Source organism: Lineus longissimus, chromosome 16, assembly GCF_910592395.1.
Source record: "Lineus longissimus chromosome 16, tnLinLong1.2, whole genome shotgun sequence".
Lineage (NCBI taxonomy): Eukaryota > Metazoa > Nemertea > Pilidiophora > Heteronemertea > Lineidae > Lineus > Lineus longissimus.
Window position 1 is genome coordinate 4,442,353 of NC_088323.1, and position 16,844 is coordinate 4,459,196.

General features: G+C 42.5%; 3 protein-coding genes across 4 annotated transcripts; 1 reads left to right on the plus strand and 2 right to left on the minus strand.

Annotated features, from left to right (window-relative positions):
- Window positions 1-47: 47 nt before the first annotated feature.
- On the minus strand, window positions 48-5,708 carry LOC135500478 (equilibrative nucleoside transporter 4-like). 2 transcript variants are annotated; one of them, XM_064791975.1, is made up of 8 exons: window positions 5,547-5,708; window positions 4,318-4,825; window positions 3,126-3,200; window positions 2,533-2,750; window positions 2,209-2,350; window positions 1,705-1,892; window positions 1,021-1,261; window positions 48-755 (listed from the first exon to the last, which is right to left on the minus strand). In XM_064791975.1, exons 2-8 carry the CDS (start codon window positions 4,733-4,735, stop codon window positions 622-624), a joined length of 1,416 nt encoding a protein of 471 aa, XP_064648045.1. In that variant the 5' UTR covers window positions 4,736-4,825; window positions 5,547-5,708; the 3' UTR covers window positions 48-621. The 2 variants fall into 2 exon arrangements, with proteins under 2 accessions (XP_064648045.1, XP_064648046.1); XM_064791976.1 differs by lacking the exon at window positions 5,547-5,708 and adding an exon at window positions 5,159-5,265.
- Window positions 5,709-5,745: 37 nt separating this feature from the next.
- Window positions 5,746-12,843, plus strand: LOC135500470 (sodium/potassium/calcium exchanger 5-like). The gene is made up of 10 exons (XM_064791966.1): window positions 5,746-6,891; window positions 8,486-8,640; window positions 8,823-9,047; window positions 9,371-9,454; window positions 9,930-10,033; window positions 10,183-10,283; window positions 10,583-10,980; window positions 11,302-11,514; window positions 11,951-12,052; window positions 12,313-12,843. The coding sequence occupies exons 2-10, from the start codon at window positions 8,511-8,513 to the stop codon at window positions 12,642-12,644; spliced, it is 1,689 nt and encodes a 562-aa protein (XP_064648036.1). The 5' UTR covers window positions 5,746-6,891; window positions 8,486-8,510; the 3' UTR covers window positions 12,645-12,843.
- Window positions 12,540-14,597, minus strand: LOC135500492 (malonyl-[acyl-carrier protein] O-methyltransferase-like). Its single transcript, XM_064792009.1, has 2 exons — window positions 14,395-14,597; window positions 12,540-13,556 (listed from the first exon to the last, which is right to left on the minus strand). Exons 1-2 carry the CDS (start codon window positions 14,509-14,511, stop codon window positions 12,912-12,914), a joined length of 762 nt encoding a protein of 253 aa, XP_064648079.1. The 5' UTR covers window positions 14,512-14,597; the 3' UTR covers window positions 12,540-12,911.
- Between the last annotated feature and the right edge of the window lie 2,247 nt (window positions 14,598-16,844).

A 16,844-nucleotide genomic window follows, 5' to 3' on the forward strand; every position in this document is an offset into this window, starting at 1 on the left:
GTCCCTGCACATACATGTACTGTTTATCTTGGAATGTGTGTAGTTTGAGTCCTGAAGTACTCTACCATCAAAAATAAAGAATGTACAGTTGTACAGTTGGTGTTTTTATATACGTTAGGTTTTATTAAATATTACCGAGCAAAGTGTGGACGCCGGAGTTAAAACGTCATGTATGTCCTGGGCCGTGTCGCGCAAAGTTGCCATTATTCCACGCGTACTTCTTAGCGACGCTGTTGGCTTTTGAAAGAGACGGGATATTTTCTTATCGAACGACCGAAAGTTATCCTTATATCTCAATAACTGGCACTAGATGACACATACATGTATCAACCTTATCTTCTTCTTGTAAAGTGCACTCCTTCTTTACAGAAAGTTGTGGCAATTGGATCAAAGTGTCAAAGAGAACCGTTTGCATGTAACTCCTTCGCAATCCTGGTCCAGTGTCGGTAATGAGAGTAGTCGGACCAAGGCGGCGTGTTCTATATGTCATCCTGCCTTTATCGATGAGCAGTCCCGGGGCAGTCCATTTCGTCCTTCTATTAATACTGTCAGGGTAATTGTTAGGATGATTCATACAGTCAGCTAGAGGGACGAGGCCAGTCCGGGGCGTAATAACGAGAGTCACATTGGATATGTGCCGTTCTGAAGACATGGATTGTTCAGTCCGGTAAGAGGTTCGAGAATGGCCAAGTAGCCAAAAGCCGTAGCACTGCCTGTAGATAGCCCCGTCGTCAGCGCAAAAACCATCATGTTTCCTGTTTAGAAAAAAAGAGGATTTAGAAAGGATACACACAGATATATTTTTCAACGTATGCTTCTCCGTGCGCTGTCGAATTCACCATTGACCCGCGCCGCAATGCAAACAGAGCCTACAATCTACGTTCTTGCGCTAGGATCAAAATCGGAACCACTATTATCAGCACTGAGACGAGTGCAGACCCATCCATCCATGTTTTTGACAATTTGTGGCCAGCCAAAGATCATTCTGATCATCTTTCCTATGTCGATCCAACAACTTACCTGCGATTTCTCTCTTTTCGGCGGAGACTTTGGTTGGAGCAAGTATGATAGGAACGCATCCGAAGTATCCGTTAGTTATTCCATTAAGTGCAGAGAAGAAAAATGGTAGTGCCATTCCGCCAATCACGGGGTGGAGTCTGGGTGTGGCGCTCAGAATGAACAAAGGAATCAAAACCAACCTGGCGGTGGAACACAGAACTAGAACGATACTCGGACAGTCGTATTCCCACGCTGTAAAAATCTGAAAGAGAAAATGAAATACATGTACTAGTATTTCGCCAACCGAAAGCTGCCAGCAGTGCTATTTTCATTGCAACATGTATATGTATAGCTTACAGTTAGCAATGGAATGATTATAACGTGCCAACATTTTTGTACACCGTTTGGATTTGTTTGCCTTACCGGTTACTGCCGCAACATGATTGGACAACTGGCACGAGAATGCTATCGGTGATTGGACGACACGTTGGTGGGCGTATTCACTTTCTGAGATTCAGACAACAAGTCGCGTTATCGCCTCCAGTCTCAACGACTTCTGGAACCGAAATCTACAAAATATTTGATGACGTCTCTGATGCTTTTCCGAAGTACATGTACATGTATTCTATATTTTCCGAGCAAAGAATTTGATGCTGTCGTCATCCGAAGAGGGGTAGGAGCATGTAATCATGGCATTTATCTCACCTTTCCTATGAGATCAAATACATTGAAGAGAGACAGCATTATGACGGGCATCCAACTCCCTAATTTACAGCTAATGACCTCTGATGACAGCCCGGGGAAGACGCCTAAAGTCACGAAGTAGTTGAGCCAGAAGGCCAGCATATACGGCCAGATAATCCGCACCATGTGCATGCGGTTGTCGAAAGCTCCTGGAAAGGGAAAGTGAGGAAAAGAAGGCCTGAAGCACTCTTTAAATGACACGTTTTCTGGACGCGAATCGCGCCCCTCTATCTACAGGTGGTGGCGGGGGGGGGGGGAGCTGTGAGTTTTATATGTTTTTTCCTACTTGATCTGGCTATTCAAATACCGATAGGTAACCCGTCTCTGTGGTTCGCAATACCATCTGAATAAATGGTCACCGCTGCGTATTGAAATTGATATGAAAGCCTCGATACAGTGACTTTCCTCTTGAGCAACTTTTTGAAATCACATTTTGCAGTCGGTATACAAGTAATATATACCTACGTTTTATTCGGACAGTTAGTGATTCCTTCATTGCAGAAGATGTTAATGCACCCGTGACGTCACCATTTTGACCCTTGTCAACTGCCGTGGAACCATAATCTGCATCATTCGGTTTGTTCGTCACTTGGTCAAGTTCATAAAGCTGAAAATCACAACATGCAGCCGTCAATGTTATCCTTGTACCCGGATTTTTTTTCACCGAAAACTAGTTACAGACTAGTCGCTCGGCCGTGAAAGGTTTAAAGGGTAACCTCTCATGAGGCGGTTTGCAGGGGAAAAGAAACGTATGGGCTGTAAGTTAGACAAAAGAACCGTTGCATTTACCTTTAGCAGTCCCGCAGTTTCACTCTCGCCCTCGATAACTTGACACTTGTTGACATAAAACTTGACGTAAGGTGACCTCATGGCAAGAAGGAATGCTATCAGGCATATGATGGAGACCAAGAGAGAGCTGGTGAAGAATATAACTGTGCTTGTTTGGGCATCTTGGACAGACAATTTGGTTAGTACTCGCATAGTCACAGTGATAGTTGCAGCTAAACCTAAAGACAAGAAAATACGGTAATAGTATATACGTCGGTATCTTTTGTTAACATTGCCTAGTGAACAGTGCCTAGTGAGTGTTAATTATGGTTCTTCTCGGTCAATGTGTTAGAATTGTATTTGAAACATTTCATACTTCATATTTCATAGATAACATCTTTCAGGTTAAGTTGACAATTACCAACTAAAAACACGATTGCGGAACCGAACATAGCAGCCACCTGACATGCCTGAAGTTGGACTCCAGTGCGACTATACCATGATACTCTGGCATTAGAAGCGAACCAATCTGCCCCCGATTGGGCGGAAAGTTATAAAGTTGGTCCAACACTCCCAGACCAAGAATGCTACAGTCGTGACGGATCAACACTTACTCTCTCCGACCATGACCCCCTGGGTATATCTCTTTGGCAACATGCTGAACAAACCGTAAATATTGGTTTGCATAACTGAAATAAAATAAAAACTTAAAAGCAATTGTCTCCAAGCGTTCTTCTAAAATATATAATGGATATTATTTAGGTGGCTTTTTAGCTCACCTCTTAGCAGAGGTGAGCTTATCCCATACCGTGGCGTCCGTCGTCCGTCGTCATCGTCGTCCGTCGTCGTCCGTCGTCCGTTAGCAGAGCACGTTTCGTAACTGTTAGAGCTATTGAGTTGAAACTTGGTACACATGTACCCTTATGTAATGACACCTTGGAGACCAAGTTTCGGTCCGATTCGTTCCATGGTTTGGCCACCAGGGGGCCAAACGTTAAAAGTGAAAATATGCAATATCTCCCTTAATAGTAGTCGGGAAATTTTGAAAAAAATATGGTAGGTACTTCTAGCAAAGGTGCATCATATATCCTCCGGGTTTTTGATTTGACCTCCTTTTCAAGGTCACAGAGGTCAAATGGTGTAAATTGGCCGTTAGGATGTAACAATGGCACGTTTCTAAACTGCAATGACTATTGATACCAAATTTGGTACACATTTACCCCTTAGTCAGGTGATCTCAGGGACCGAAGTTTGGTCCAATATGATTCACCACTTGACCACCAGGGGGCAAAATCCAAAAACTTTAAAAATGTGATTATTCCTTAACTTCCTGCCCGATTGCCACCAATTTGATATCATGGGTACATTTAACCACCATACAGTATATGTCACACAGGTTTTTAATTTGACCTTCTTGTCAAGGTCACAGAGGTCAAATGGCGTAAATTCGCCGTCAGGCTGTAACTATGGCACGTTTCTTAACTGCAATGACTATTGATCACAAATTAAGTACACAAGTCATGTACCCCTTGGTCAGGTGATCTCAGGTACCGAAGTTTGGTGCGATCTGATTTGCCGTTTGGCCTCCAGGGAGGGGGCCAAATCCTAAACTCTTCAAAATGCCATTATTCCTAGTAACATTTAAGCTAAGCTACGTCACAGTGCCTTCACCACTTTACTTTGCGTAATTGCCCCTTCTGATTGGTTTAAATATTGAAGGATTCTGACTGGCCAATGTGACAGGAAGTCGTGACTAGAAATTAACGCTTTGTATCCATACCAAAAGAAAACAAATCAAGCACTTACTTGATGATCCAAATGACACGAACACACAACAGAGCAGCACCAAGCGATATGAAACAACCAATGAGAAGGGCCGAAGCCATGCTTCCACGATGGCAAGGTAGGCCAGGCCTGATAGAGAGAGAACAAACCCAAATATAGTCTTGACTCTTAGATTCAGCAATTCCACTGTCAAATTAGATAAAGTCGACCCGATCCAGACTACTATCAAGTATGATATGCTTATGGCAAACATGATTTTTGTTCCTGGGTAAGTCATTTTGAAGAAATCCACGGCCATTGTAATACTGTTCCAAGGCATCAAAAATGCCACGCCACACAACACAGATGCGCAGTACACCAGGTTGTAGTTGTCTTTAGGTTCCATTTTCTCCCCTGCTTCGTTTGAATTGCTTGGATTCGAAACCTCCGAGGATGCCATAATAGTTTATGAAACAGCAGCGAAGACGAATGAGGCCACCAGTCGAAGGACGTCGCGTGCCACCAGCGGTATCCAATCAGTATTCGGAACCTAAAAGAACCACATAAACCATTCAACTGACAACATATTTAGCGTCACCCTGTATCTATAATGATACTCAGCGGATACAAGTGTGATACCAAGTCACCCAAATTGAAATTCGTGCCAAAATGTCAAGACTCAATTCATGCATCGGTGTTAATCCGGGCTTTATGATATTTGGCTTTGATGTTATTAAAATATGCCACGAGACATATTCATGGTGTCGATAATGAGCATGTCTGGATATTACAGGTGATTGTGACGTCATCATTCCCGTATACGTTTGACGTTTGGATCTAAACCTATCTAATTCATAGCAAACTTCTAAACGAAATGAATTACCCTACTGATCAGTTCTTTCAAAGGAAACGCTTGTTTAGAGGAGAAAGGAAGTATTTTTGCGTTCCGATAGATTATATCCGTCTGCGCTCATCGGCGGAGCTCATCGTTACTCCACGAGTTAGAGACGAGTGATGCACCAGTCTACACTCACCAATACTGACCAGTGATTAGTGATTCGGAACGAGTTCACAATCCCCGATCACACCCCAAAAAAAGGTCATCGGTTGACTAACCAAGCACCACTGTTCAATGGATTTATAGTTGAATGCGATCAAACTACGTCATTTCCGATCGGGGATTCTAAAGTTTAGCCAGTGAGGAATTCTATCATACAATCATAGTGACCAGAAGTGATTACAGTGACCAGTCTAAATTCACCTTTACTTACTTAGTGGTTGGACGGCTGACGACTGTAACTTTATTTTCATCAAGCTTTCGAATGGCCTTGAATAACCGGAGTCTACCATTATCCCATCCTGACTCTCATGCATGTGCAGTAATTATTAGGCCTAGCTATTTTATGTAAATTATACGTAAATCCATAACTTACATAGATCGGCCTACGTTGTATAGAGTAGGCCTGTCGGCCTATTCCATCATGCATACCATAGTGCATAACCTTGATTGCACTAGAGTGTTTCGCAAAGCCCCCGAAACGTCTACGTAAACGTCTATTCGTTATCACGAGGTCAAACAATGATATAGACGTTAATGCCGGCGTTTCGGGGATTTGCAAAACTTCCTACTATAGCTAGGAGTTCAGAAAAGTTGTGAGGTGGTTTCTGATGTGCGTGACATAAAAAGATATGTTTCGAATTAAATGATTTCATGACAATTATCGTGGGGAATAGGTTTTTTGATGTCACTTAAACGTTACAACGATATGCACTAACAACATGGTTTGCGGTTCATGTGATATCTAAGTTTGCAATCATATAGTTATTGGTCCAATACAATAATCTTCTGTGGATGAAAGTGACATGGGCTTGCATTACATAGGTTGGTAATCTATTGATTATTGAACCGCTAATTATACTGCTGCCTGCTGGGAACAATATCATCATGTATCTCATTGTTGACAGACAATAAGGAAAGCTACATGTAGGCCTACTTGCTGCAGGCCTGTAAAGAACACGAACACGATTCACTCACTGCACTTCCTCCTTACTCTATACCTAAGGCTAAACGATCAATTGACTAAACTACATGTATTTGTACCTTTAAAAACAACCAACGCCAACATGAATATTTTTCAATCATACACCGGGAAAAAAAATCATGGTTTGTTCGTCAAGGCAGATTCGATTTCAAAACAGCATAATGATATAAACAATGATGGAAATGGAAGCAAGGCAGGCACTGATCGAAGTCAATAGATTAATGTTGATAATGAGATGTCCTGATCGGGACCTCGACCTACAACCATTGGTTGTCATTCATGACGCATAATGCGACGGAGATATTTTGTCAATAAGATAATTGAACTATTGGCCTACCAAATTGTGCTATATAAGCCTGTTCAAGATATCACGTGAGAAAGTGCAGGGATACATATAGCCATGCAGTGCAGTTTGTTAGTCAATAATATTCGAGAGGTTTGAAGTCTTCCAAATCTGACGTGACACCGGGGTATCGCGATCGGTGTCTTATACGCCAAGGCTGCTGAAATTGCCCGCCGTGACAGTTGGCGTCCACCCAAGGCCTCCTATCAAGGCTTTCTTCTGATTGATAAGGTGAGTATGCATATGCATGAACTGCTTTGCAACTGGCTGGTTTCTCTATAGATAGTGCCCATCCTCGAAAAACCAGAGTCAGTCTGACCTTCTCCCCTCCGCGCACAATTACTGAGCTCAGTCGTTTGTGCCGAGTGTTGGCCTGAAGTTCAGGATGCAACTGTCCTAGCGAAACTGAACTCCGTCTCACTATGACTCTTTTTCTTCTACCAGTACCAGCTAGCTTACTGGTTTAACGTTCAAACTAGATTGGGTGGACTAAAGAACTAGAACTAAGAAGTGAGAAGTTAGCCCGTTTGAACAAGATAAACCCTGGCGATTTAATTTCAGATTCTGAGAAGGGAATTCGTGTCGAACCCTTCGCAAAGAAAAATGCAAAGTCACTTATTGATTCGATTCCTGGGTGGGGGGTACGGGTTTACATTGACCACTACAAGAACGGTGATCAAGGGCTTTCACCTGCCGCCTATATTTGCCACTCAAAATCTTATCGCTGAACGCATTGTTATTCTGACCTTGGACGGCGACACCAGAACAGCCTTTGATCATTTGAATAGATATCTGATAGTTTATATTTCGGCTAGGAGGGTATAAAACTTAATTACTGGCGTTGTGAGTAGAGCCGTCATGCTTAGAGCGGCACATTCTTCAAGGCGAAGAGAAACAATAAGTTAATGACTGTGTACTGTACAGTTAACCGAGTATAAAGAAGAGAACGTATAAGAGGAGTATAAGGAAGAGAACGCGTATGGAGAAGAAAGCTACACGAGTTGAGTAAAAACGGGAACATATGGAGGAGTTTGCTCGAACTTCTTGTACTCTTACAGTTTCAACCATGACCTTGACATTGTAATGATGAAACTAAACTTGTTCAGAACAAGTTTTGTCATGAGATCTATTCAATCATAATTACCTTAAATTTTTCAGTTATAAACATCGGATAATGATGGCTCATCAACGAAACTGTGTTATTCGATCGAATTGCCCAGTCTGACCTGTCATTGTTTCGGTAGTGCTTTACTGTCAACCAGTTTGGCCTGTGCAGTGTTTTAGAAGTATCTTAAATGTAAATGGACTATTTCAACCGCCTGTGAAGTTTACCCTAGTTCAAAACAATCACAAATTTCCTTCTTTTTAATGACAACTGATTGTTAAGGGTTAAGTGCTTTGCTAAAATGTTGTCCAGACATCTCATTAAAATTGGAGCAGAAAAGGTCATAGGCCTAGATGTTATAAGCCTACTCTAACTGGAACGGAATAAGTCTGTTGCTATTTTGTTCTTTTTAAAGCCAATTAGTGACTCGACACGCTCATATATACGAAGATGAAGCATTTTCATTGAACAGATTATCCAGAACCTCATCTTCTTTTGCACAGAACGGCATCACTTGTCGCGAACTGTCTTTCACCACTCTTGCGACGAACATCAATCCTTTTATCGAAGAACGTAATCCGTAGATATATATATTTATAATTATAGGGCTCAAATATCATCATCATTTTTGCAAAAGGCTCATGGAGGATGATGTTCTTCAATAACCGCCGCCTTCTATTAACGTTGTATATGAGTTAATTCATACCGCCTCTCTTCCAGGAATCGTCCAAGGCGTGTACGGGGAATGGTAACGGATTTCATATGGCGGTGCCCGCGGTGGTTGACCGGACTCCTAGCCCTGCTAATCTTGTCCGGCCTTCATTTCGTCAAACATTCACACCACCAATTGGATGGGGCGGATGACGTGCAAAATGGTAGGTGGCAATTTCCTTTCGCAGTCGAGCTTTCATTCATTTTTTTGGCCAATCCGAATCCTGTGTGAACCCACTGCACCCTGGAAGCTATAGCTACTGTATACCGTCCCTCTAAGCGGTCAATGACAAGGAGCTACGATCGGTATAATATTGTAAACCATGTCTGTCATTACATCCTTCAGCTTTCCTGTCACGTGTATTGCTTTCCACCAATGGGAGCTCTGCCCCAGACGTCTCCAACTGCACCCCGCGTGAAAGTGAAAACTTCCCAGACTTCCCCTTGACAATGGAGACGAAAAGAAATGGTGGGGTTCTCGTCATTATCTTCATCGCACTCTACGCATTCGGGGCATTGGCAGTGGTCTGTAACTACTACTTCCTCTCGGCGATGGAGGCGATCTGCCACAGTAAGTTATTTATTTAAAAAAATTTATGTGGACCTAACAGTCTTGGGACCAGGTTGAGTTTTGTTTTGGCCAATCACAAATCCTCAGTCCTGCTTCACACTGGTGCCGTATAAACCATTCATCATCATACAAGGGCTTTTACCCTAGATACCTTTGGCAATGAGTTGAAGTGAGAAAGTGCGGATGAATTCGTCGTTTTTTCTGCCTGTACCTTTTCTCCTGTTTATACAATCAATAGAGATGCAGTTTTTTTACCGCTTCTGTTTGAGGTTTTTGAGGCTTGTTTCTTGCCCTTCAATTTGGTCGCATTATTTCTTTTTCAGGGCTAGGTCTATCAGAAGATGTCGCAGGCGCCACCTTTATGGCAATAGGTACTTCGGCACCGGAAATTGGAACTGCATTTATTGGCAAGTCATATTATTCTAGAGATCATGATCCTCATGGTCTCGGCTTATCCTCCATATAAATGTAGAGTATAAATTGATTATGAGACACAAACCTTGGTCGTCAAAATGTTAGAAATACTGCCAAAAGCCACAACGCTGACACCCTGTATTATTGATATCTATCCAGCTATACATATACATTGGGTTGTCCTTCCAAAACTGCCAGAGTTAAAAATTGCGTCTTTTTTACATCATTTTTTATTGGTTACGCTTTAAAGTGAAATGTTGCTTTCTGGAGTATGCCATGTTTTATTCGTGCTTCCACGTGGCTTCTTCTGACTCTTTGAGAATGCTTGTTCATTCGTAAAGTTCTACTGTTGGTCAGATGACTATATTGGTACATGTATAGGTGAGGTATCGTGGCTGTGAATCTTTCTTCTGGATTCACTTTCATGTTTTGAAATGCAAACCTGATTGCATCTCTACCAATTTGCAGGTGTTTTCGTCACAGAAAGCAACGTTGGTTTGGACACGGTGGCTGGCTCGACTGTCTTCAACATGTTCTTTATAACTTCTCTCTGTGGACTCTTTGGCTTGCATGTAAGTTGGTGCGTTGATACTTCACCCAGCATGTTTCAGTCAGCATATATAATTCGGGGCGGATCTTAGGGAAAATGATGCTTACCATCTTTAAACTAACTTTTGTCTCATATACCTCATAGTATCTTTATGGGTCATTTCATTTTCAGAAAATCGCAATCAAGAAATGGCCTGTCGTGCGGGATTTGATGTCTTTTGTTTTCGCGGCTGTTGTTCTCATTGGAGTCACAAGCGATGGTGTTGTGGCTTGGTAGGTAAACCACGACGATATGTCATGGGTTATGACACAAAAGTAGGTCAATAGGTCATAGGTTATGACAAATTCGATCTATAAAGGTTACTGCGACTGCAAAAAGCACTTCCGGTAATATCATTGGCCAATTCTGCTTCATCTGCACTGTCTTTGGAATTGAACACATCGCAAGGGTCTTATGGTAAAAAACGTCAATTAGAGAGTAGTACTTGTTTACATTTTGTGCCTCATCTTACTAAATTTAATTGACTTTAGGTTACAAACCATAATGGATGACTGAAAATGTCTTTTCCTAGGTACGAAGGTCTCCTTGTTAGTCTTGTCTACCTTGCCTACGTCATCATCATAGCATTTAGTCAGCGCATTGAGAGAGCCTTGGACATGTGCTGCCGGTGCGGTGAGGATGAAGAAACGATTGCCCTTCTCGGTGATCAACGTCAACAAGACGGCAAGGCTGGTCCATCAAAGGTGTATTCTGACGTCAAAGAAACAGCGTTCTCCAGCGGCCGACACGACGAAGATCGTTTGATAACTACTTCAGATCTCAAGGCTGACATAGAGAGGAGTCAGTCAAAGTTAAGCTTGTCTGCATCCACAACAAGTGGATATAGGTCAAGCAATGACCTTGATGGTGAGGAATCATTAATGGCGGCAAGGATAAAGTACCACTCCACACTTTCTTTAGCAGGTGAAGGTGAGTCTGGCCCTTGCCTAGGTGGCATGTGGGTACTTATAGGCCTTCTGCCATCCTTACAATCCTGTGTCATATTTTTGACCAGAATTTGAGATAAATACCACCGAATAAACCATCCGACACTGCCATGGCGAAACCATGACATATCCACAGATAAAAATCTGACAAGCGATCATTAAATTTCTTAATTTTTAGTCTATTTACACTTAGTGCCGACTAGAACCCGGGATAGTACCCGGAATTTAAAGTTCGATGTTGTATTGCTTATATTTTTATCATCAATAAATATCAAAATGCAGAAAAGGCTTTTTCCTTTTCCAGAGAGCTACAAAACTCAGCTGTCGTGGCCAAAAGGCTGCCTAGCACGATTCCTTTGGATAGTTTACCTCCCTTTCAGCATATTACTCTTCTTAACCATCCCCGACTGCAACAGGCCAGGGTGCTGGAGAAACCTCTATATCCTCACCTTTCTGTCATCAGTGGTGTGGGTGTCACTGCTGTCCTACCTTCTGGTGTGGATGATTGAAATTATAGGTAAGTCGTCTTTCTGAATAACATGCAGTAGCACTATTTCTAGTAGTTCTACATTCTTGGAACTAAAGGTTTTTGAGATTTTGTGGGAAATGAAAAAAAAATCAGTTTTTCAGAAAACCAAAAGCATCTTCCTTCCTTGTATATGTATATATATTCTTCATACTGACTGGCTGACCATCAGATTTAAGTCGCCATATTTGTCTCAATTCTAATGTTAAGACGAAATAACGCAGTATCCTAGGCAATGCTAGGTGGAGGCTCGGGTCCAGTTGCTTAACAGGTGTTGGAGACAAACTCCAGTGATAGCTCATCTAAGCGTGAACTCCTTCAGTAAATTTCCTTTACATACATGTATGACGTTAGGACATAACGCCAACGTTACTGCTAACGCCGATTGAGCAACAGGGCCCTTGATGATATTCTTGTTTTTCTTCAGGTGAAGTTTTCTTCATTCCGGAATCGATAATGGGGATCACATTCCTTGCCATAGGGACGAGTATTCCCGATGCAGTCGCCAGTCTTCTTGCTTGTAGAAAAGGTAAGACAAATACAAGCTCACTATTTATCACAACTATGGCATTTGCTGAGGGTAATTCTTTATAGAATTTTCACGCCCGAGAAACGGGATTTTAGTTGCTCGGCTTTACCCAATTGTCAAGGGCCCCACTCACTTTGCCTTTCGGGTCGGTGCATTCAGGGGAAAAAGTAAGGTCAAAATGAGAAGCGTATACGACCGGGGACTACCCGGTCAGGCGTCTGATTCGTCCGGATTGTTATAAAAATGTTCGCTTCTTTCAGGCTACGGAGACATGGCCATATCCAACATTCTGGGAAGTAATATCCTGGACATCGTGTGCACGGGTCTGCCGTGGTTTATCAAGACAGCTATAGTTATCCCGGACTCGCTCATCTACACTGGGACATCCTCAGTTCTCTTCACAATCATCTCCCTACTCTCAAGCAGCTTAATCGTGATACTGGGATTCTTGGCATTCAGATGGACGTTAGATAAACGAATAGGCGTCTCATATTTGATACTGTACATGATATATATTGTGATATGCTTGCTTTATGAGTTGAACATTTTTGGCTTGGTGAATTTGCCGCTGTGTCCGGAGGGAGACACTTGACACATCCCGTTGTCAATTCAACTTTGACTCAGCCTCCTGAGACAAGATACAAATCCCGACAAGAACGCTACGCCAAACAACCTGGGTAACGCTCCGACTTCTTATTCGCTGTTAATGGTTATATCAGGGAAGAATGAATTGTGACAATATTATGATATATACCGTTATGTCTTGTACAATAAATGGGTGATAAATGTAACTACTGTAGTTTTTGCAACTGCCTTTTATATCAAGTAATTTGACAACATTCTGAGAAGGTGGCAAAAATCATTCCGCCACTATAATTGTCCATTTGTATTGAAATTCAACTGGGTCGGGCAAAGCAGCAACCTCCTTCTCAATGTCCTTGTCACTGATCACGCCCAACGCCGACACGTACCTCTGCCGCAGCATGTAGCCATATTGTTCACGACTGACCTTGACCTTATACGACCTCTCCACTGGGGAGTCCGAGGTGAACTTGTATCCACATTTTTGAAGAACAGATTCACAAATGCGTACAGACGCTGAATAATCAACAGGTGAATAATCACCTGTTGTTTTAAGGCGTTTCGCAACGTCTGGACTAAAAAATCCTCCGTCTCCAAACGTTATGATGACTTTTCCTCCTCTGCGCAGCTGCGACCGGATGTTTCGCCATGTCTCCTCAAGCGTTTCTATTGGTAAATGGTGAAAACTTTGATTTATGATCAACGCATCATAGGTTTTCTTAAGGCGGGAAAACTCCAGTCCATCCAGGTTGATGCCCTGTGCGTTGGGGACTCTCTGTTTGACCAGTTGAAGCATCAGCGGGCTTGGGTCCACAGAGGTTGATGTTTTGAAATGGTAGCCCCTTTCAAAGAGGATGCGCTGTATCCAGCCGGATCCGCAGCCAACATCAACGAAGTCTTGGTCATTGGAGAGGCGGCCGTACTGTAATAATAAAAAGTTGAATAACATGCAAGGGCGCCCCTCAAGCACTTTAATGCCGAAACTAATCCATGGTTGACCTTTGACGTCACATTTCCAATAGCCAATCAGATAGGAATAACGTCCTCTTTGTAAATCGTGGTCAAACTTTATGCGATCCTATTGGTTATCATCCAATCAATTTTGTGAAGGTCACTGTGACTGCAAAGGATCACTGACCTAGAAGTTGCTTGGCGGATGCACTGACCGTTGCTAATAGGCCTATTGTACATGTATAGTATTGGAAAAGCCATAGTACATGAAATTGTATTACAATCTAGGGAGGTCATCAGCAATATGGTTTGACGAAACAGGACTAAAGCGTAACAGTAATAGGCAGAACCCAGGGTGGGAACGGGTAGGCGAAATAGACGAAACAGGTATAATGGTAATTAGGCGAAAGAGGAATTAGGCGAAATAGGATATCTGGTGAAACAGGAATAGACACCCCGTTGCGAAAATAAATTTCGGCCCATTTTGAAACTCCCCTTTTCACCGCTTTTCATAGGCAACGTTTGTTTACCATGGCATAAAAGTAAAAATATACAAGCTTATTCAAGCAATCTACTTAAAGTTGTCCATGCCTTTCAATGTTCATGATATTTTGAATGCTTTTGATGATGTTTTGATTTAAAACATGACTTTAATGTCATGGTAAACTTACGCTGTCTGTGAAAAGATGGCCGAAATTTATTTTCGCATACGGTCCATTATAGGCGAAACGGGAATAAATCAGTCCTCCCCATTGCCATCCCGACATGGACATCTGCCGTTCTATCAAGTTCTATGAAATTACATGTACCTTGATGAGGACTTCCACTAGTTTGTCTGCAAACTGATCCCTGAAAGAATACATCTTGTCATAATCGCCAGCAATATCGGCGTAATGGTCTGGACAAGCCATGATGGTATGCAACATGAATTCCCAAGCACAGGGAATGCTGTAATTGCCCACCTTTTGTCCGAATAATTCACACACGTATGGGCTGGCGCCCCGGCCCGACATGACCTCGTTAACACTAATACAATATCTCTATAGCCTCGATTACATTAACGCTTGTCCACAGGTTGCCTGTACGTTGTCGGGCGTTTTTAGGGCGGCTGTATTTAGCGGGCGGGGGGCCTGCTTCCCCGGGGCCTTTCAGCTTTGGGGATGGCGCATATCCATAGGCACTAGAAAATCTAGGCGTTACCCGGGTGGTGTGGGAATGGATTGCGGGGAGAGGTCTGGTTTAAATCTAGATTTTGGTTGGTTGGGGTCAGATAAGTGGGCCGGCAGGTGCTCCAAGGTGATGGAAATCATTACTTCGTAAACCCCCTTCGGAGACGGCCACTGGTCTCTTCGGCGATTACGCCACTGTCCGCTGTAGGGCATCCCACGGCCGATGTGGAATTAGTCAGAAAGGTTTATCAAAAATTAGGAAAAAACATCAAAATATCGAAATCTTTCGTGCCATAAACTACCCATTTTCCCAACTAAAGCATGGTTCAGTTAAAACCAGAGACGAAGAAAAGGATCGCTACGGTCCTGGGGATCACAAAAACCGCATTTCATTGGGGATTTGTTCCCACAGTCTTGTATTTAGGTAATTTAAATTTGCAACATTTTGCCTTTTTTATATTTGGATTTTTACAACGTGCATCGATGCATGCATCATGCATGCGCAGGCAGTGCACAGAACTTCTGCCTTTCATTTGTCCCCCTTTAAAGTTTACCCTAGCCGGCCTAGCTTCTGGTTATGTCTTCAATTGAAATATCTTTTCTGTTTCTTTGCAGGTTTCAAGAGAGGTAGCGAGCCAGGAATGCCAGAAATAACTTTCTTCAGGTAAAGATTAATAGTCTGTCAATCATAAATTTAACTTTAGCCTTTGTAAAATTGGGGAGTTACTTGCCGTTGTCGTTAAAGAAGTACTCAAATAAGAGTTTTGGCTTTCCCTGGCCTCTCCACTGCATGGTGGTGGGACTGGTGGGCCGATATCTCTCCTTCGTAGCCTGAGTGTCCTCTGGTTGGTAGCCGTAGGCCCACTTCTTTAAAGGATTCACTCAATGGTACACACTGTTGTAAAACTTGCCATTCTGTTTTTAATGCAAAAAATCACTGAAGATCTATTGAAGTTGTTTCATTGCTTTCGTTTCAGTTTATTGTGGCAGTAATGAAATGTCAATCATTGTCATCATCAAGCATTGCAGTCTACGATTCTGAACCTCACACCTTGGCCTCATTGACACAGAAAGAAGAAGACCAGTAACTCTGGATATCAGTTGGCTCAGGAGAACAAAGTTTGTTCAAAGTAAACTGTATTTTGAGAAAAAGAGCGAGAACAAGACATTCAGATCCAATTCTGTTTGAACTGCACTGACATGACTGATGAATAGTCAGAATACTCTAAAATTCTTGTTGGAGAAAGACGATTTTCAGAGTCGGACTTGAAATGGATTAGGAGATGATCTTCTCCATTCCATTAGTGTCTTGTCCTAGGAATATTGTTCAATTGAAGACAATTCTCAGATGGAGTGAATGATTGAATGGAGTTTATCCTTTGTTGTCTGTTTAAGAATATTGTAAACATGATGTAAGTTATGTGTTTTTAAAAGTAAACCTAAAGTAAAGTGACATGGAGTTGAGTTTGTCATTTATTTGAGCCTACCTAATGCTCAGGGTTACATGCTTGCCAACCCAGAATCTTGGTCACTTTGGGGTGACAGATGATGGTGCGGATATCATCTCTTGATGTGGTAATGATGCCCCTGTCCCTCATTACTCACTCACTTGGTCTTGGAAGAGTCTGACCCATCTCTGGATTTGGCAATATTATCCATGTCCCTCATCACTCACTCTGAGGAGTCTGACCAAGCTCAATGTGGTACTAATGATGCCCCTGCCCATCATTACTTACTCACTAACTTAGAAATTCTGACCAATCTCTGGATTTGGCAATGGAACCCATGTGGGCATGCCCCAAGTCACTTGCACACTGAGAAGTCTGAATACTGAGGAGTTGGACACATTTCGGATGTTATAATGATGCCGTTGTCCCTCGTGACCCCTGGCAAGGTGGTCTTTGCAAGCAGTCGTGACAACATGCATGTCAACACCAGTTGAACTTTCCGTGTTTTCTGCATGTTGTTCCCATCCATGTTGCTGTAATCTCCCTCATAGTTGTTGTGATGTTCTTTACGGTTGGTTGTGACACACTCTCTGGTATGTTTAAACTAAAGTAGAACTACAGATGTACAGTACAACTACAAGA

Bases quoted from the DNA above. Each gene is read 5' to 3' on its own strand.
- LOC135500478 (XM_064791975.1), bottom strand. From the start codon at position 4,735: ATGGCATCCTCGGAGGTTTCGAATCCAAGCAATTCAAACGAAGCAGGG. The intron at 2,351-2,532 runs GTAAATGCAACG...TGTGATTTTCAG, and splicing joins AAACTGCGGGACTGCTAAAG to CTTTATGAACTTGACCAAGT. The intron at 756-1,020 runs GTAAGTTGTTGG...TTTTCTAAACAG, and splicing joins CGAAAAGAGAGAAATCGCAG to GAAACATGATGGTTTTTGCG.
- LOC135500470 (XM_064791966.1), top strand. From the start codon at position 8,511: ATGGTAACGGATTTCATATGGCGGTGCCCGCGGTGGTTGACCGGACTC. The intron at 10,284-10,582 runs GTAGGTAAACCA...GTCTTTTCCTAG, and splicing joins AGCGATGGTGTTGTGGCTTG to GTACGAAGGTCTCCTTGTTA. The intron at 11,515-11,950 runs GTAAGTCGTCTT...GTTTTTCTTCAG, and splicing joins GTGGATGATTGAAATTATAG to GTGAAGTTTTCTTCATTCCG.
- LOC135500492 (XM_064792009.1), bottom strand. From the start codon at position 14,511: ATGTTGCATACCATCATGGCTTGTCCAGACCATTACGCCGATATTGCT. The intron at 13,557-14,394 runs GTACATGTAATT...TTATTATTACAG, and splicing joins TAGTGGAAGTCCTCATCAAG to TACGGCCGCCTCTCCAATGA.